Source organism: Thrips palmi, unplaced genomic scaffold, assembly GCF_012932325.1.
Source record: "Thrips palmi isolate BJ-2018 unplaced genomic scaffold, TpBJ-2018v1 HiC_scaffold_4, whole genome shotgun sequence".
NCBI classification, from domain to species: domain Eukaryota; kingdom Metazoa; phylum Arthropoda; class Insecta; order Thysanoptera; family Thripidae; genus Thrips; species Thrips palmi.
The window spans coordinates 6,113,785-6,129,747 of NW_023144631.1; the positions used below are offsets into that span (position 1 = coordinate 6,113,785).

The following is a 15,963-nucleotide window of genomic DNA, read 5'->3' on the forward strand; positions in this document are numbered from 1 at the left end:
AGAGAGAGAGAGAGAGAGAGAGAGAGAGAGAGAGGAGAGGGAGAGCAGTGATAATTCGGTTTGCAGCGGCCAGCTCCTCCGGAGAAGGCCAGGCCGGGGCGCCGCGACTCCCCGAGGCCGCACCGCACAGCCGCAGAGCCGCGCCGGAGAAATGTTGCACGCGCCTCAAACTTATGACCCGAAGCCATGACCACCGTTTCCAGGCGCCGCCCGCGAGTGCGTCTGTGCGCGTCCGTGTGCGTCTGTGTGAGTGCACTGGCAAAGCCGGCCAAAGCAGGAATGGGGCAGTTGTGCAGCGCGTTATGCGTGTGTTTCTGCTCCGTGATGAATAAACTGGTAGTCACATTCCCAGCGCACGCACACACACACACACACACACACACACACACACACACACCACACACCACACACACACACACACACACACACACACACACACACACACACACACACCAGCGCGGCCTTCCCCGCTGCACCGAGCGCCGCGCCGCCAAGTAGTGTCCGCCGCACGCCCCGCCGCGACGACGGAGGTTGCCGCATACCGGTGGCAGAACCGCGGCAGGGCCATCGCCGTCCTGCCGTCCGGGGAAGGCGGCATAGAATATACGCGATGACACGCTGCGGGGGCGGGGCGGGGCGGGGCGGGGCGGGGTGCGGGCAGCGGCTCGCCGGGAGACGGACTGTTACTGCGCCACGACAGGCCCGGACAGGCTGACCTTACCCCGACACTCCGTCAACCGCCGCCACCGCGACGCCGCGGACGCCGTCAAGAAAGATGGAGGCGAAGAGGCTGCCGCCGACTGCCCCTCTTCGCCCTGGCCGTCGTGGACGTCGTGGACGTGCTCCGGACATGTCCCGACTGGGCGGCCGGCGGGGCGGCCGCGGCGGTTCCGCGAACCCTCGCCGTCGTTGGACCCGTTGCCTTTTCCTGGCCGCACCGCGCCGCAGAAGCCATGTTACATGTGTAGTCCGAGCTCGTTTGTGCGTGTGCTCGTCGCGGCCCCCGTCGAACAGGCCAGCGGGCCGCCAGCCCAGCCTCCAGGCCGCAGACAGCGCACCCAGCGAGCACCGCGCAGACGAGGCTCGACGGACGGCCGGGGCGAGGTGGTGAGGGACCCCTTGTAGCGGAGCAGGATCGACTAATAGGCATCAAAGTGAGTCCAGCCAGCGGCCTGCAGCGGGGCGGCGCGGGGCGGCGCGGGGCGGCGCGGTCTAGTCGGAGCGCCCCGCGGTTGCACTGTGTTCTACATGGGTACCAGTGAGCACAGTACCAGTGGGCACCGAGTACCGAGCGGCCTGCATACGCAATAACACACGGCCGTCTATGGGGATCATTAGATCAAAATTAAAGAAGTAAAACAGCTGTCGGAGCACTCCGAGCCTCGCAGCAGCGCGGAGACCTCGACGCGCGGGGCGGTCCGATGGTTCGATCGGCGGCGTGGTTGAGGATGGGCGCGGAGCGCGCCGTTCGCCGTTCGGATACGATTATTTCGAACCAAACCAATCAAATGGAGTCAAATTTGCTTAGCGTAAGCCTGAAAAAAATGTATCATGCAACACACTGGAAGCACCGCTACACCGCCAAAACGAAACAAAAACAAAACGCGTGGTGAAATCGTCCACACCTAATCCGAAGGGTGCTATACATGTCGCTCTGTCTCTCGCACTGATACGGAACGTCCCGTGAGTGCGAGAGAGACAGTAACGCGGTAATTGGCGTGCCGTCGACACTGCGTAACTGGCCGGGTCAGCTCTCGGGATAAAGGGTCCGCTCCGGGCCGAGCCGTCAGACTCCTCCGGGCCGCCGGAAATGGCACGAGCGCTCCGGGAGCTCGGGACTCGGGACGGCCGAGGGGCCGAGGGGTCGCCGTCTTGTACCGACCCCAGCCACCGGAGTCCGCGCAGCGCCGCGCAGCGCCGCGCAGCTCACCAGCTCAGTGGTTCGTGCCGCCGTTTTTATATTGGGTGGTAAAAAGCAGCCTGGCGGACGGACAGACGTACACGCGGACGCGCGGACGGCCGGACGCCTTGACAGGTTGACCTGTAGACCGATTCCGAGAGTCGTTTCGTCGCTCTGTCTCGCTCTCGCACCTAAGCGGGACGCCCCATGAGTGCGAGAGAGACAGCGACGAAAACGACGCTCGGAATCAGTGTGCTGCGCCGCTTCGCGAGGCACCGCCGCCACCGCTACCACCGTCTTCTCCGGCGGGAACAGCGACGGCTTGGAATCTGCAAGGCGGGGCGGTGCGGGGCGGAGCGGGGCCCGGCCCGGGGCGGTACTACTGCTGTGCCGGGGGTCGGGGGTTGGGTCGGGGTTGTCAGCAAGCCGTTGGCGGAGCAGAGCGTTGGGCCCACCCGGGGAGAACATAAACTCGCCACTAGTTAGTTAAACCCGCGCGCCTCGCCTTCCCGCGCCCAACATGCGCGCGCACGCCCACACCAACACGCCGCGTGTGTGTGCGTGAGGCAGTGGTACGTGTGCGCATTATTTAATCAATTCCTTCCCTCCCCGCGGCCCGCGATGAAAATTGCGGAGGAAGAGCTGGGCCGATAACAGCGTCAGCAACGTCATTAGCGCGGCCCGTCTCTCTCGCACTCGCACGGGGTGCCCCATGCGGGGTGCGAGAGAGACAGGCGGCCGTTCGCTCGCTGCTGACACTTACGCCGCATCGCCGCGCACGACATGCTGCTCCTCTTCCCGGAAAGGTTTCGCTAAATGCATCCAGCGCGGAGCACTGCGACGGCGAAGGCTCGGCGAAGGCGCGATGAAGTACACGTACCACACCTAGCGGCCTGGCGGGCCTGGCGGCCTCTAGCGGCGTGCCTCCCGGTGCACCGCCACCTGCGGCGACCCATCGGGCATCGCGGACCCCGCGCACCACCGGTCAGCGTCAGCCAGCGTCAGCGGGATGATTCCGAGAGTCGTTTTGGTCGCTCCGTCTCCTTCGCACCCATGGGGCGTCCCGTGTAGGTACGAGAGAGACAGAGCGACCAAAACGACTCCCGGCCTGCAGCCAGCCCGCGGAGTACGTGATTCGCATTTTTGTTCCGCGAGAGAAAAAGCGAAAAGGCGGCGAGCGAGAGATCATTATCGTTCAGCGGATCGGGAGACGCGAGGCTGCGCGACGGAGTGGCGGAGCGGGGCGGCCCAGATAGGGCGCACGGAAGGAGACGGTCTGACACGCCGAGTTCACGCTGTGTGTGTGTGTGTGTGTGGTGTGTGTGTGTGTGTGTGTAGGGGTGTGTGTGTAGGTGTGTGTGTGTGTGTGTGTGTAGGTGGTGTGTGTGTGTGTGTGTGTGTGTGTGTGTGTGTGTAGGTGTGTGTGTAGGTGTGTGCGTGTGCGCGTGTGTAGGTGTGTGTGTGTGTGTGTGTGTGTGTGTGTATGTAGGTGTGTGTGTATGTAGGTGTGTGTGTGTGTAGGTGTGTGTGTCGAGAGGCAGGGATCACTTCGCAAAGCAAAACAAACAAGGTGTTCTCCGCTACGCTCCTACTTTTCTGAACGTAATTGAAATTTTTATCATTGAAAAATATTGTTTTGCTGCGACGCAGAAAGAGAAAGAGGGAGTTACTTGGCGACACATAGCTATGGCTGCTGCAGCAGCGTGCAGCAGCATGCCGGTGCGGGTCGATGCGTCGATGCTGCATGCATGCGTGGGAACCCTAGGGAACCCCGCCTCGCGAGGCTGGGGCGGAGCGGGGCCGAGTTTCATTCTGTCTCTTTCGCTTTCATGAGGCCTTCCAGGGCCTTCTCCGGGGGTGTGAGAGAGACAGACTGGCCGGGGTGCGACGCAGGCCTTAATTAAAAGCGCGTGTGACAAAACGCCACGAGCGCGGCACGGCAAGGCACGGCGCGGCACGGCGTCACTTCGCTCCAACTTTTATTGCCACAAATCAAAGTTGATGCACGGTGCTCACTGTTGACGCGACGAAGAAAAGAGAAAAGCGAGATGCGGTAGGGAGGGGGGAGGAAGGGCGGAGTAGGCGAGTCGGAGATGCGGAAAGAAAGTCGGGAAATTTCGTTGGAGGCGTCAAGCAGTCTTAGGGTGCGTTGCGGGACACTGGTAAAAATAATTCTGAATTTCCGGACCAATTTGAGTGAAGTACATTTACATAAACTCTCATTGTTTCAGCCCCACCCCCTCCCAAAAGCACCTGGCGGCAGATTCCGAAGCAGCTTTTCGTCACCGTCTCTCTCACACCCCAGCGAGACACCTCGTGAGTGCGACAAAGACAGAGTGACAAAACGATCCTTCGGGCTGCAGACTCGCGCTCGCGACGCGGTACGGCACGGCGGGGCGGGGCGGGCCGCCGCGGCAGTGCGGCGAGTCGTAAACCAGAGCATCGCCACTATAGACGCTGCAGACGCTATGGACGCTGTAGACGATGCGACGCCTCGCCCCACTCTGGCACGGTTCCCGGGCCACATAATTCACCCGCTTGTAATGAAATCAATTACACGGATTGATTTGTGGCTGAGCGTTCTGCGAGACGCGGCGGCGCGGTGCGGCGCGGTACGGCACGATTCAACGCATCACACACTTTCATTAGGCCGTGCCCGGCCAGCGCAGGCCAGGGCGTCAACCAGTCATCGTCGCCATAAATACCAACACCGTGCCGCGTCACGCCGCGCCGTGCCGCTCGGCCTGGCTCGGCCTCGGCCACCGCAACGTGCTGCCCGACGGGCTCCTCGGCCTCGGCCACCACAACGTGCTGCTCGACGCGCGCCTCGGCCTCGGCCACCGCAACGTGCTGCCCGACGGGCTCCTCGGCTGCGGCCGAGCGCCTGCGAGGTAGGCAAAGCAGCGCACGCGTGTGCGGCGGCACTGCCTGACCGCCAGGGGCTCCCGGAACGACTTGGCCGACAGAATCTCTTCCTTTCCTGCTTTCTTGTTGTTAGTGTTTTTGCTTTTTAGGAAAGGGGCAACCGTTGGCGGCGGTGTAGGCTGGCGCGGGGCGCGGGAGGCCGCACCGCCATCGGCAGCATCGGGGTGTCAGCCCAACTAGTTAGCCCCACGGCGGATAAGTCCCACCTTTCCCCGTTAGCCGGGCTTGGCCGGGCTAGGCCCGCGGCCCTGGGCCCCCTGGCCGACACGCGCTTTCAGAGATGCCTTCGATTAGCTGGAAGTGAGTTCTGCGCGGACGCTATGCCCGTTGCCATTTTCCTATCTGCATTGCGCACCCTCCCCCACCCCTCCCTCGCCGTTTTGCTATCTGGCGGCTCAGGCGGCGGCGGCGGCGTGGCGATTTGAACCCTCGGCGACGACAACAACACACTCAACATGCAGGCGGTGATCGGCCGCCGTGAAAAAGCAGTGCAGAAACACGCCCAATAACGCGAGTGCGCCAAGCCGGGCGGCCGCCACGCCGTGTCGCCGACAGCGACTACACCGTTTACTTTCTCCCCGCCCTTTCCGCCACCCCGCCGCACCCCGCGCGGACGAGAAACGAGAGCCACGCCCGTGAATTTGCTAAGAGTATGTCGCCAAAGCGATACCGATGCGGATGGTAACGCGCCGCGATAATTTATACGATATCGCGTCGGAGACGACGACGACGGCCCCGCCGCGGCCAACGCGGCCAACGGCGGCAGCCAACGTACGGTAGCAATAAGGAGCCATTCTCGCGCGCCGAGGCATGTGTGTGAGTGTGTGTGTGTGTGTGTGTGTGTATGTGTGTGCTGCCGTGTGCGGTACTTACAATGTGTCGCTTTAGATAACGCGGTTACATGTGCCCCTCCCCCTCCCGCCTTCTGCCGGTGGTCGACAGGAGTGCCAAGAGCACCGAGTGCGGCACGGCAAGGCACGGCACGCCAAGGTACGCGCGGCGTACAATGGGAATGATAAGGTGGATTAGCCTCCAGCTGGCTGGGCTGGCTGGGCCGGCCACGTGAAGGGCGAGGAGCGGCGCAAACATCGGCGCGTCCCTGAGGAGGACTACGACGACGAGGACCACGAAGAGGAGGACCACGACGACGAGTAAGATCACGACGACGGCGAGGACCACGACGACGGCGAGGACCACGACGACGAGGATCACGACGACGGAGGAGGACCACGACGACGACGATCGCCACCACGACCAAGAGGGCGCAAGGACCCGCGGCGTAAAAACATCTCAGGTAAGGCTGTCGAATAGCGCGGCTCGGCGTTGACGGCGTGCTCCACGTAAACGACTCGGAATGGATGAATTTGCAGCAAAGAACTCGTTCGGCTCGTGTTCCTGGAAGGCGCGCGCCTGTGCAGCAGCGCAGGCATCAGTACATCAGTCAGGCACAGGCGAAAGGCGGGCGGACAGATACATGGATGGGGCCGAACGGGAGCAGAGTGCGGCGAGTGCCGGTCCGCTCGGGTAAATCAGGCGGCCGCGCTCGCACCGACACACAGACACGTTTCATCACTGGCACGACACTACTGCACCCATTGGATCAATTTTCCCATTCAGCGTGTTAGCGGCCGGGCCGGACCGGGCCGGGCCGGGCGGGGACGCGCATCTGATGCACCGCCGCCATCGCCGCCGCGAGGGGCAGCGCGTTCCCCAGGCCGCCAGTCCCCGTCCGCGCCAAGCAGGGGACGAAATAGGCCGCGGGGAAAGGGCCTGGCCTGGCACACCTGCGGGGATTTGACCGATAGCGCCCTGCAGTGCAGCAGCAGCAAGGCGGCGAACCCGGCAGGACGACCCACCGACCCGGCACGCCGACATGGACATGGCACGCCGGGACGCAGGCACGGCGGCACGTAAGGCGAGTAACATGCCGACCGGAATAGCGCGTGCGTTAACTCGACGGCAACGCCGTTTTCCGGAAGGGAATCGCTTTAAAATTCGTACACGGTTCGATTGACGTCATTTACCGCACGCCGTGTGAGAGTGTGTGAGTGTGTGCGTCATGTCCGACGGGCCTCTTTGTACGGCCCGCACGCCGTCGTGACGAGACGAGTGTCAATCATAGAGCGTCCATGGTCCATGTAGAGAGATGCCCTCACGATGTACGCGGCGGGACGGGACGGGACGCCTTGCGCAGGGCCGGCGGCCGGGCGCGGCGGGCGAGGCGGCGGAGACCCTGCGCGTCACCATACAAACGGTAGGCAAACTGTGTGAGTGTGTCAGTGTGTGTGTGTGTGTGTGTGTGTGTGTGTGTGTGTGTGTGTGTGTGTGTGTGTGTGTTGCAACGCGGCCTCCCGGAGCCTTGGGTGAGCCCCGCGATGTGTGTTGCGGTGTCAGGTTTTATATGTCTCCCTCTGCGAAGGGCCTAGCCTCCAAAGGGCCTGCAACGTTGCGAAGGGCGATGGGGGCGGAGGGGGCGAAGGGCCAAGCGCCAGGCGACGGGCTGACGGCGTCCTCCGGGGCCTGCACTGCCTGCACGACTGCATTGCCTTTCCCACTCTCTTCCCGGTCCATTGAAGAAGAAGGAAAAAAAGAAAAACGTCAGCGGCAAGCAGGCAAGCGGCACCCGGCGTGCGGGTCTTCGCCAGCTGCACTTCCTTCCGGTTCCAAGTAGCGACTGTGGCTGGGGGTCCCGTCCCATCCCGCCCCGCCCCGCTCCGCCGGGCCACGCCGCGCCAGGCATGTACCGTATGGCAGAGGGCACACAGTGAAAGTCGCATCTCTGCAGCGGCCAGGGCCCAGGGCATCAGCAAATGCATTTCAATGCAAATTTGCTCACGGACCCTCGCCTCGCGGCACGGCTCGCGGCGTGGCGTGGCGTGGCGATGCAGTAGCGCCACGTAAGACCAGCACCGCGCTGCCGGGACGACCCGAGCCCCGAGTCGCCGGGGAGGTCATGAAGAGGCCGAGGTTCGATCCGCCGCGGTCTTTCGGGGGTCAAATGACGCCGCAGTGCGCAGCCAACGGGTCGCAACGGGCAGCAACGCGCACACGGGGTTCAGGGGCAGCAGCCGGCGGCGTGTCCAGCCAGCGCGAGCACTATCAGCCATCAAATCCCTGCCGCCACGCCGGGCCGCGCCGCGCCGTGGGGCTCTTAGGGCATCGACAGCGTGGACTAGGACGAGCGTGGCTGCGCGCGGCGCGGCGGTGCGGCGCGGCGGCCGGGGGTCGTAGGCAGGTCAGATCTCTGGAGGGAAGAGGCTCGACACACCACCACAATCGCACGCCAGCATCTCTCTGTCTCTCTTTCTCTCTCAAGGCGCTCCTCCTCGCCCTCACACGCCCTGTCCCGCTGGTGTCACGGACTGCCGTGCTGCCGTGGCCCCGGAGGACTTGGTCTCCCCCCAGCAGCATCCCTGCTGCAGCGCCACTGTCGCTGGAGCAGTGTGGGAGCCGCGCGTACTTTGGGCGCCGTCCGTCCCCGCCGGCCCGCTGGGCTGGGCTGGGCAGGCCCCCAGCGACCTCGATGCGGGGCTGTGTGGCCGCGGTGGCCGAGGTGGCAGCGCGGTGTCGCCACGCCTGTAGTGTATGTCCAGGGCCCAGGGCCCAAGCGGGCAGGCGCAGGCAGGCAGGCAGGCCAAGCAGCCACCGCGGCTGCAGGCAACAGGCTACAGACTTACAGGTATAGGCATAACGATAAGCATCGCGGCAGGTTTACAGTTCTTCTTATTGGAACGAAAGGCTCGCTGCCGCCGGCCGGGCCGGGCCCACGCCCTTCCTCCCCTCACGCCTGGCCCCGCGCCGCCCCGCGCCGCCACACGCTCCCAAAGCCCCAAGGCAGGCGAGCAGTCCGCAGTCCGCGCCACTGTCAATGATATTTGCCCGCGGTGGACGCGAGACGCGAGGCTGGCGCTGCGCGGCGCGGCACGGCGCGGTCGGCTCGCAGCAATCAGCTGCAGGTGAGTGATGAGCAGCGTCCCACCCGGCCGACGAACGTCTCCCCGTCTCTCTCGCACTCGAGGGGCGGTTCGTGTCGGTGCGAGAGAGACGGAGGCTCGCGTTACGTCAGCGCGTCATTCCCCTTCACTCCGCAGGACTCGGCTCGGCAAGCAGCTCGGCGGACCAACTCGCCGGCCGGCCAATTCCAGCCGCATCCCCAATCCCCGTCCACCCGATCGATCCCGTCATGACCTACGCGCCGCCGTGCCGCTACCGCGCGCCCCCCAGCCGGCCTCCTCGTCCTCCTGCTCCTCGTCGGCGTCCTCGCCCTCCCCCTCGCCCGCCGCGCCACCGCCGTTTCAGGGTTGCCTCGCCGCTGAACATGCACACCACGGCCTGAATGCATCGCAAAAATTATTGAAAGCGCGCGCAGTATGCAATGCACTTGACGTTATTCAGCCGGCGTGGAGGCGCCGAGCGCGCGCGCGCGCGCGGCGTGTGTGTGTGTGTGTGTGTGTGTGTGTGTGTGTGTGTGTGTGTGTGTGTGTGTGTGTGTGTGGTGAGCGTGAGCGAGTGTGAGTGTGCGGCGTTTCTCGCGTCTCTCATATCTCGGCTAGATGGACTCTGGACCAGACCACAGCAGCATCGCGCACTGCACCGCGCGCATGGGAGAACGGCGAAGAGGAGTTTGCAAAAGGCCTTGGCTGGCGGGGCACGACTACTCACACACACACGAGCGCGGGCACGAGTGAGTGAGGGTGGAGCATGGAGGTGCAGCGACAGGACTGTCAGTTGATAGCTCCGCAGTACAGTAGCATCTGAGGGAGTGGGGGAGGAGAGCGGCGGCTGGAGAGAGAGAGAGAGAGAGAGAGAGAGAGAGAGAGAGAGAGAGAGAGAGAGAGAGAGAGAGAGAACTCGATGAAATATTGTGAGGAGCGCTCTACTCCTCTGCGGCAGCATGGCATCTTGCCGTAGTGGCTGGTGCCCTTGGGCGGGTGCTGCGGGGCTCTTACTTGCGGCCTCCCCCTCCCTCCCCCCCTCCTTGCGGCGCGTGACGACGCCAAAGCGACGCTTCGAACTGCCGCCTGCAGCCCGGCCTGCAGCGCGGTCTGCATCGCCCTGGAGCCTGGAGTCCACACACGCCACGCCGCGGTTCCCACGCCGGCTTATCTCCATCTCGCTCGCGCGGCTCGCGCTGACCTGGATAATCCATCTCCATCACGCCGCACTCACGCGGGCCCGAAGACACAGATAACGCTGCACTTGTTTTCGTTTTGCACTTTTTTTTGGTACGCTTTATTTATTTTTGTAATTGAAAAATAAGAAAAACCCGCGAGGAATCAGCGGCTTGCGCAAAAGGCGCGCATCGGGGACGGTGTGGCTGTCGTCGTCACGGCAGTGTGAGGCCTACGGCGGCCGTCGACGGGGAGGTGCCGGCGAAGGCCTCGAGGACGGCCTGCAGCGGGGCCTGCACCAGGCTGGAGCTCAGCACCAGGTACAGCACGCCGGTGTAGAAGCAGAACTTGATGAACCGTGTCGCGAGCAGCACCCTGCGCAGGCAAAAGGAACGGTCGTTGCAGTGTGGTTTCAGAGCGTTGCACCCAAGCGGTGCCGTGAGGGGCCACTGTAGTGGGCATGCCACGCACCGGCGGTAGTGCGCGCGGTCCGACTCCAGGGTGTGGTCCGGCGTCTTCATGAGGTAGCGGCGGCCGCCCCACACCGCCTTCTCGAAGAAGTCGATGGGCTCGCGCTCCTTGATGGCGAAGCGGAAGGCGGCGCGGTCCTTGAGCGGGATCAGCGAGTCCAGGTGCAGCATCCGCTCGTTGCCGAAGCGCCACGTCCGCGTCGTGAAGTGGCCCAGCGCCGTGTTGGCCAAGTACAGCTTGCGTTGGACCTTCATCAGCCTGCGGACCGGGGTTCGAATAACACGTTTTTATCTGGTTTTTGTTTTTAGGTTAGGACACTGTAAGTTGGCGTTATTGTCAACAAACCTAAACTTCTGGCCGGCCAGGGTGAGCGCCACGTCCGCGATCAGGGCCGGGATGATGTGGGTGAGCAGGAAGAGGACGTAGTACACCAGGTAGGAGGGCGTGATGATCCCCGAAGGCACCCACACCACCTTGCCGACGGGGCACTCCTCCAGCAGCGAGAGCCCCATGTCCACCATCTCGCCCATGGTGATGGGCTTGGTGGACGACGACGCGCAGTTGTACACGGCCACCTTCTTCTTCTCCTCGGCGCTGGACAACAACACGGGTAATTCTCTCGGCGTGCCGACGCCAACCCTCACGAGACGAGGCCCGCTACTCACGTATCGGTGGCCTTCCTCCACGCAGACACGATGATGGCCTTGATGCAGATGTCGACGGGGATGTAGTCGGCCACGATGTTCCTGTCGGCCAAGGTGACGTGCACCACGCCCTTGGCGGCGCCCACCAGCAGCGCCACGGGGCCGTTGAAGTTGTCCACCCATCCCGCCACCGGCTCGCTGTCCGTGGAGATCACTGCAACACGAACCATGCGTTCGCGTCACCGGGTCGCTCCACAGTGGGCCAGAAGACCGGTGACCGGTGAAGGTGGTCAAAGTTCCGGACGCGTTTTGAGCTCCAGAGTCATTAAATGGGACTCGAACCGAACGTGTGACCCCACCAATATATTGCTCTCCGAACGAGGAATGCATTGGTGGGGTCACACGTTCGGTTCAAGCCCCGTTTAGCGACTCTGAAGCTCAAAACGCGTCTAGAGTTTTGGCCGCCTGCGGCGGTCTTCTGTTCGGCTGGGCGCTCCACTGGGCGCCTGCGGGGACGAGGGCGGGCAGCCCTGCGCGACGCGGCTGCGCGCGCGTTGCCTACCCTCCCTTCCGCAGGCGCTCGCCTCGCCTGCTTACCGATGGACGGCCGGAAGATGACGGCGGGCAGGCGGTCGGCGTGGTCGTTGATGACGTGCTCGGCCAGGGACTTGGCGAAGGTGTACGTGTTGGGCAGGCCGCGCGGCTCCCCGATGCCGAGGTACTTCTCGGTGAGCACCCGGAGGCCCACCTCGTCGGCGTGCTCCACGATGCGGATCGTCTCCCGCCAGTCCGCGTGCGGCGGGTAGATCTCCTCCTCGATGTTTTTCCGGTCCACGTTGCAGTAGGTGGTGGACACGTGTAGGAACGACTGCAACGAGTTTTTGTTTGTTTTGACCGCCGCAAGGAGCAGTTTTACGCCCCGCAGCGGCCGCCGCCTTTGCAAAAGGCGAACCGCGGGGAACGAGAATGCGGCCAAATTGCTTTATTTCAGGGCGGCGGTGGCGGCTGACCCTTTCCCATTAGCACATGCTGCTGGAGCAGAGCCACCGCCAAATGACCATTGCATGTAACCGTACAAAATAAAACATTTTTACGAGTTGGTCCGTACTCACCGCGAGGTTGGGCATCTCCAGGGCCAGGTTGACGAGCTCCAGGGTGCCCCTGGTGTTGAGCAGCACGGACTCCCGCAGCGGGTCGTTGAAGCGCACCGTGGCGGCGGAGTGGAAGACGACGGACACCCTCTGCTTGATCTCATTGCGCCACGCGTCCGTCAGCCCCAGCCCCTTGAGCTTCAGGTCGGCCGGCACCACCAGGACCTTGCGGCGTGCCTCCTCGCGCACCAGGTCAAACAGCTGCCAACAACAACAACAGGCTTATTTTTGTTTCCATTTTCCTTTTTATTTTTTCGCGAGTGGTCGCAACGGGGCCGCGCACTCGCTCATCACGGCCGGTGGGTGCAACGCGCGCTGCTACGCGGTGCCACGCGGTGCGGTGGTCAAGTGCTGTGTTCCCGAGGAGTAATTTGGCTCTTCTTGGCCACGCCTGCCCCGTGCCCGCCCCGCCCCGCCCCGGTCCTGCCCAGGGCCCACGGCCCGGAGAGCGGCCGCCCGTCCCATCTGCTGACCTCGCTTCGCTAGGGCCGCGCCGCGCCACGCCACGCCAAACACAGCTCAGCGCCGCGACCCAGTCCAGCCGAGTCCAGCCCAGTCCAGCCCAGTCCAGGCCGGTAAAGGGGTTTTTCATTACGGCCGGCCCCGCCGAGAAGTGACTGATGCTGTTAGGCGCCGCGCGGCATGGCGGCACTCTCGGTCCGCGCTCGGGGCGCTCGCTGCCCGCTGCCCGGGGCGCTGTGCGCTTCGCTGTGTGTTGTGCGGGAGGATGGATGCGCGCCCCGCCCCGCCCCGCCCCGCCCCGCCCCGCCCCGCCCCACCCCACCGCGCCTTGCCGCCGCGGCGTGGAGACGACCGAAAACGGCAACGAAGAAATGGACCGACATTCCTCGGAGCGGGGCAGCGGGGTCGCGGCGGCCCCGGTTCATCGCGGTGCCGCAGGGCGATGCAGGGCGACGCAGGGCGATGCAGGACGACGCGTGATGGAAGGCTGACAGTATTGTTCGCGCGGGACTGCGACTCCTACTCCCTGGTCGCGCCGCGGCTCGCGCTTCGCGGCCCGCGGCCCCGAGCCGACCGCAGCACTGCCGCAGCCGCAGCCGCAGCCCGGCGTGGAGGCAGCCCGGCCGCGCGCACGCACGATGTGCTGCCTACCACGCAGGCGCGCCGCCCCGCGGCCACTCCTCGAGCTCCGCGTCGCACAGAAGGCCGATACACTGGGGGAGGTGGCCAAAATGCTAGACGCGGTATGAGCTCCAGAGTCGCTGAATGGGACTCGAACCGAACGAGTGACCCCACCGATGGATTGCTCCCCGAACGAGATATTATTCGTGGGGTCACACGATCAGGCCGGTGAGCCAAACATCACACGCTGGATGCCAAAGCTGAGAAGCATGAGATCCAAAATTTAAAATTTCTGGAACTTAGAACGTCGCCTTTAGACAGACGGGACGGCCTTCGGTTTTTCGCTCGGCAGCACATGACATGCAATGACAGCCTGGCCGCCCCGGCCGAAACGATTAGTCGCCGAAAAGCGAAGCCAATTGAAGGAACAGGAGCTGCACGGGGCGTGCCGAGTGGCCAGGACGTCGTCCTGCAGGCCGACTCCGAGAGTCGCTTTCGTCGCTGTCTCTCTCGCACCTATACGGAACGCCCTATAAGTGCGAAAGAGACAGACGAAAACGACTCTCGGAGTCGGTCTGCCGATCGCGTCACCTCATTACGGCCACACTGGTGAATGCCTAAGCTTGGACATTGGCTCAGCCCCCTCCCCCTCCCCCTCCCCCTTCCCCGGCACCGCGATGAGTATTGACCCCACCGGGCAATGAATAAAGAATTTTCGTGAAAATACGACGAGGGGGGCATTCGAGTTTATTAAAAGTGAGTCACACCTGTGCGCCGTATCGGAATGCGTGACAAATGCACGCGGCATTAGCCATCATTTGCACCCAATTGAAACAATCCCGCCGAAATACTTGGAAGTCGGTAAACACGCCCCGCGTCCGCGGCGGCGCGTCGTCGACGGCGACCTGGGCGGCGTGCAGGTACTCACGGGCAGGGAGATGATCTTCTCGAGGCGGCGCTGCGGATCTTCGTCCCGCTTGGTGCGCACCAGGATGTAAACGCCGGACAGTCCCGGACACGAGCGGACCAGCTTCTCGACGAGCACCTTGCCCATGAAGCCCGTGGCGCCCGTCACCAGCACGTAGCGCCCCTCGAAGAAGTCGGCGATGCCGGGCTCGTCCATCTCGATCTGGGTTGGGGTTCAAATACTCGCCACAATCAGCACATTTTTTTTTCCTTTTTTGTGTTGTTTTGTTTTGTTGGGCGGCACGCGCGGAGGGAACAATTACCTAGTGTTGCTACTGCGTGCAGTCCGAACCACGTCGGAATCAAAAACGGAAGTCTCGGCCGGGAGTCGAACCCAGGTCCAGCTTCATCCGCTGGTGCACACTAACGTCCTCGTGTCCATGGAAACGGGGGGAATATCTGTTCGACTGCACTGTGACGGTGCCGCACTTGACACTGCCTCGGGTGGATCCTCGCACCGGCGCAACCGCGAACAAACTGCTCGGCCTTGTCCGCCTGAGGACGAGACCCGTACGCCGAGCGCGCCGCGCCGCGCGGTGCTGTTCGTCCATACAATTATGTCCGAGTCCGCGCGAAGGACTACGAGTGCCTATCACGGGCTGTATACCATTTGTAGGTGGCGACCCCGCCCTGCCCCGCCCTGCCCCGCCCCCCGACTTAGTGCCTCGCGCCGCTGCAGCCCTGGTGGAAAAGAAAACCGCATTTTCCAGCCTCGGTCTCGGATGTGTCCAGCGAAATGAGAAAAATATAGGCGCCTGATCACGCTGGCCAGGCCGTCACGCTCCACGCTCCGTGGCGGAGTAAATACTGCTCTATATTTTGTTGGTGCCAACGACCCATTGTATGCAGCGCGGGGCAGGGTGGGGTCGGGGCACCGGCCAGCCCCACCAGCACCTGCACAACGTCACACCTGCGCCGAGGCGTGTGTAGGGAACTCTCGCACCGTGGTGTGTGTGTGTGTGTGTGTGTATTTGTGAGTGTGAGTGTGAATGTGTGTTAGTGTGCGCGCGCTTGTATGAGAGTATGCGCGCGTGCTGCCACCAGGACAAGATGGCAGAGGCCGCACCATCATCAAGCATCGGGTGCGCGAAACAAGTCATAACGACACTGTAATAATCTGTCTTTAATATTTATTTTCAAACTTAATATTGCACAATCTTGATTTTCCATCTTCTTTCGCGCAAGGCCAGCTCGTTGCGGCAAATAGAAAGAGTCTCTGTCATCCGCGACGTTCGTTGATTTCAGTTCGAAAGGAGGGGAAAACGCCTTGCATCACAGGCGACACTTCCCATGGTCCCGGTGGTAGGTCGCCAGCTCGGTCGGCGCGGCTCGCGGCCAACCTTTCCCCGGGGGCCAACCTCTTCCGGCGTGGTGGCGGCGGCCGGGCCGGGCCGGGCGGGGCGGGGCGGCGCGGGCACGCCGACGACGGCGACACGCATTTGCATCTTTACGGGCGGGCCGTGCTGCGCGGCGCTGCGCTGTGCGCCGTCGTGCCGCGGGTTCAGGTTCGGGTTCGATCCCGGCCAACCTCTACTATCTCCGTGCCCGCGGTGTCCCCGTGTAGTGCCCCGTGTCCCCGCCGTGCCGCCATCGGACCACGATCAGTCCCGCGTCCCGCGCAGACACGCGGTCGTTGCCGCTTGCCGCGCTTACTCCTCACCGCGCTGATTCCCCCCCCCCCCCCCCCCCGGGACCCCCGTGCCGCTGCAGCC

General features: G+C 63.7%; 1 protein-coding gene across 1 annotated transcript; it reads right to left on the bottom strand.

Moving 5' to 3' along the window:
* Positions 1-10,038: 10,038 nt before the first annotated feature.
* Positions 10,039-14,773, bottom strand: LOC117649741 (fatty acyl-CoA reductase 1-like). The gene is made up of 8 exons (XM_034392761.1): positions 14,515-14,773; positions 14,214-14,414; positions 12,164-12,403; positions 11,649-11,919; positions 11,073-11,265; positions 10,753-11,001; positions 10,408-10,665; positions 10,039-10,311 (listed from the first exon to the last, which is right to left on the bottom strand). Exons 2-8 carry the CDS (start codon positions 14,406-14,408, stop codon positions 10,152-10,154), a joined length of 1,566 nt encoding a protein of 521 aa, XP_034248652.1. The 5' UTR covers positions 14,409-14,414; positions 14,515-14,773; the 3' UTR covers positions 10,039-10,151.
* Positions 14,774-15,963: the final 1,190 nt, after the last annotated feature.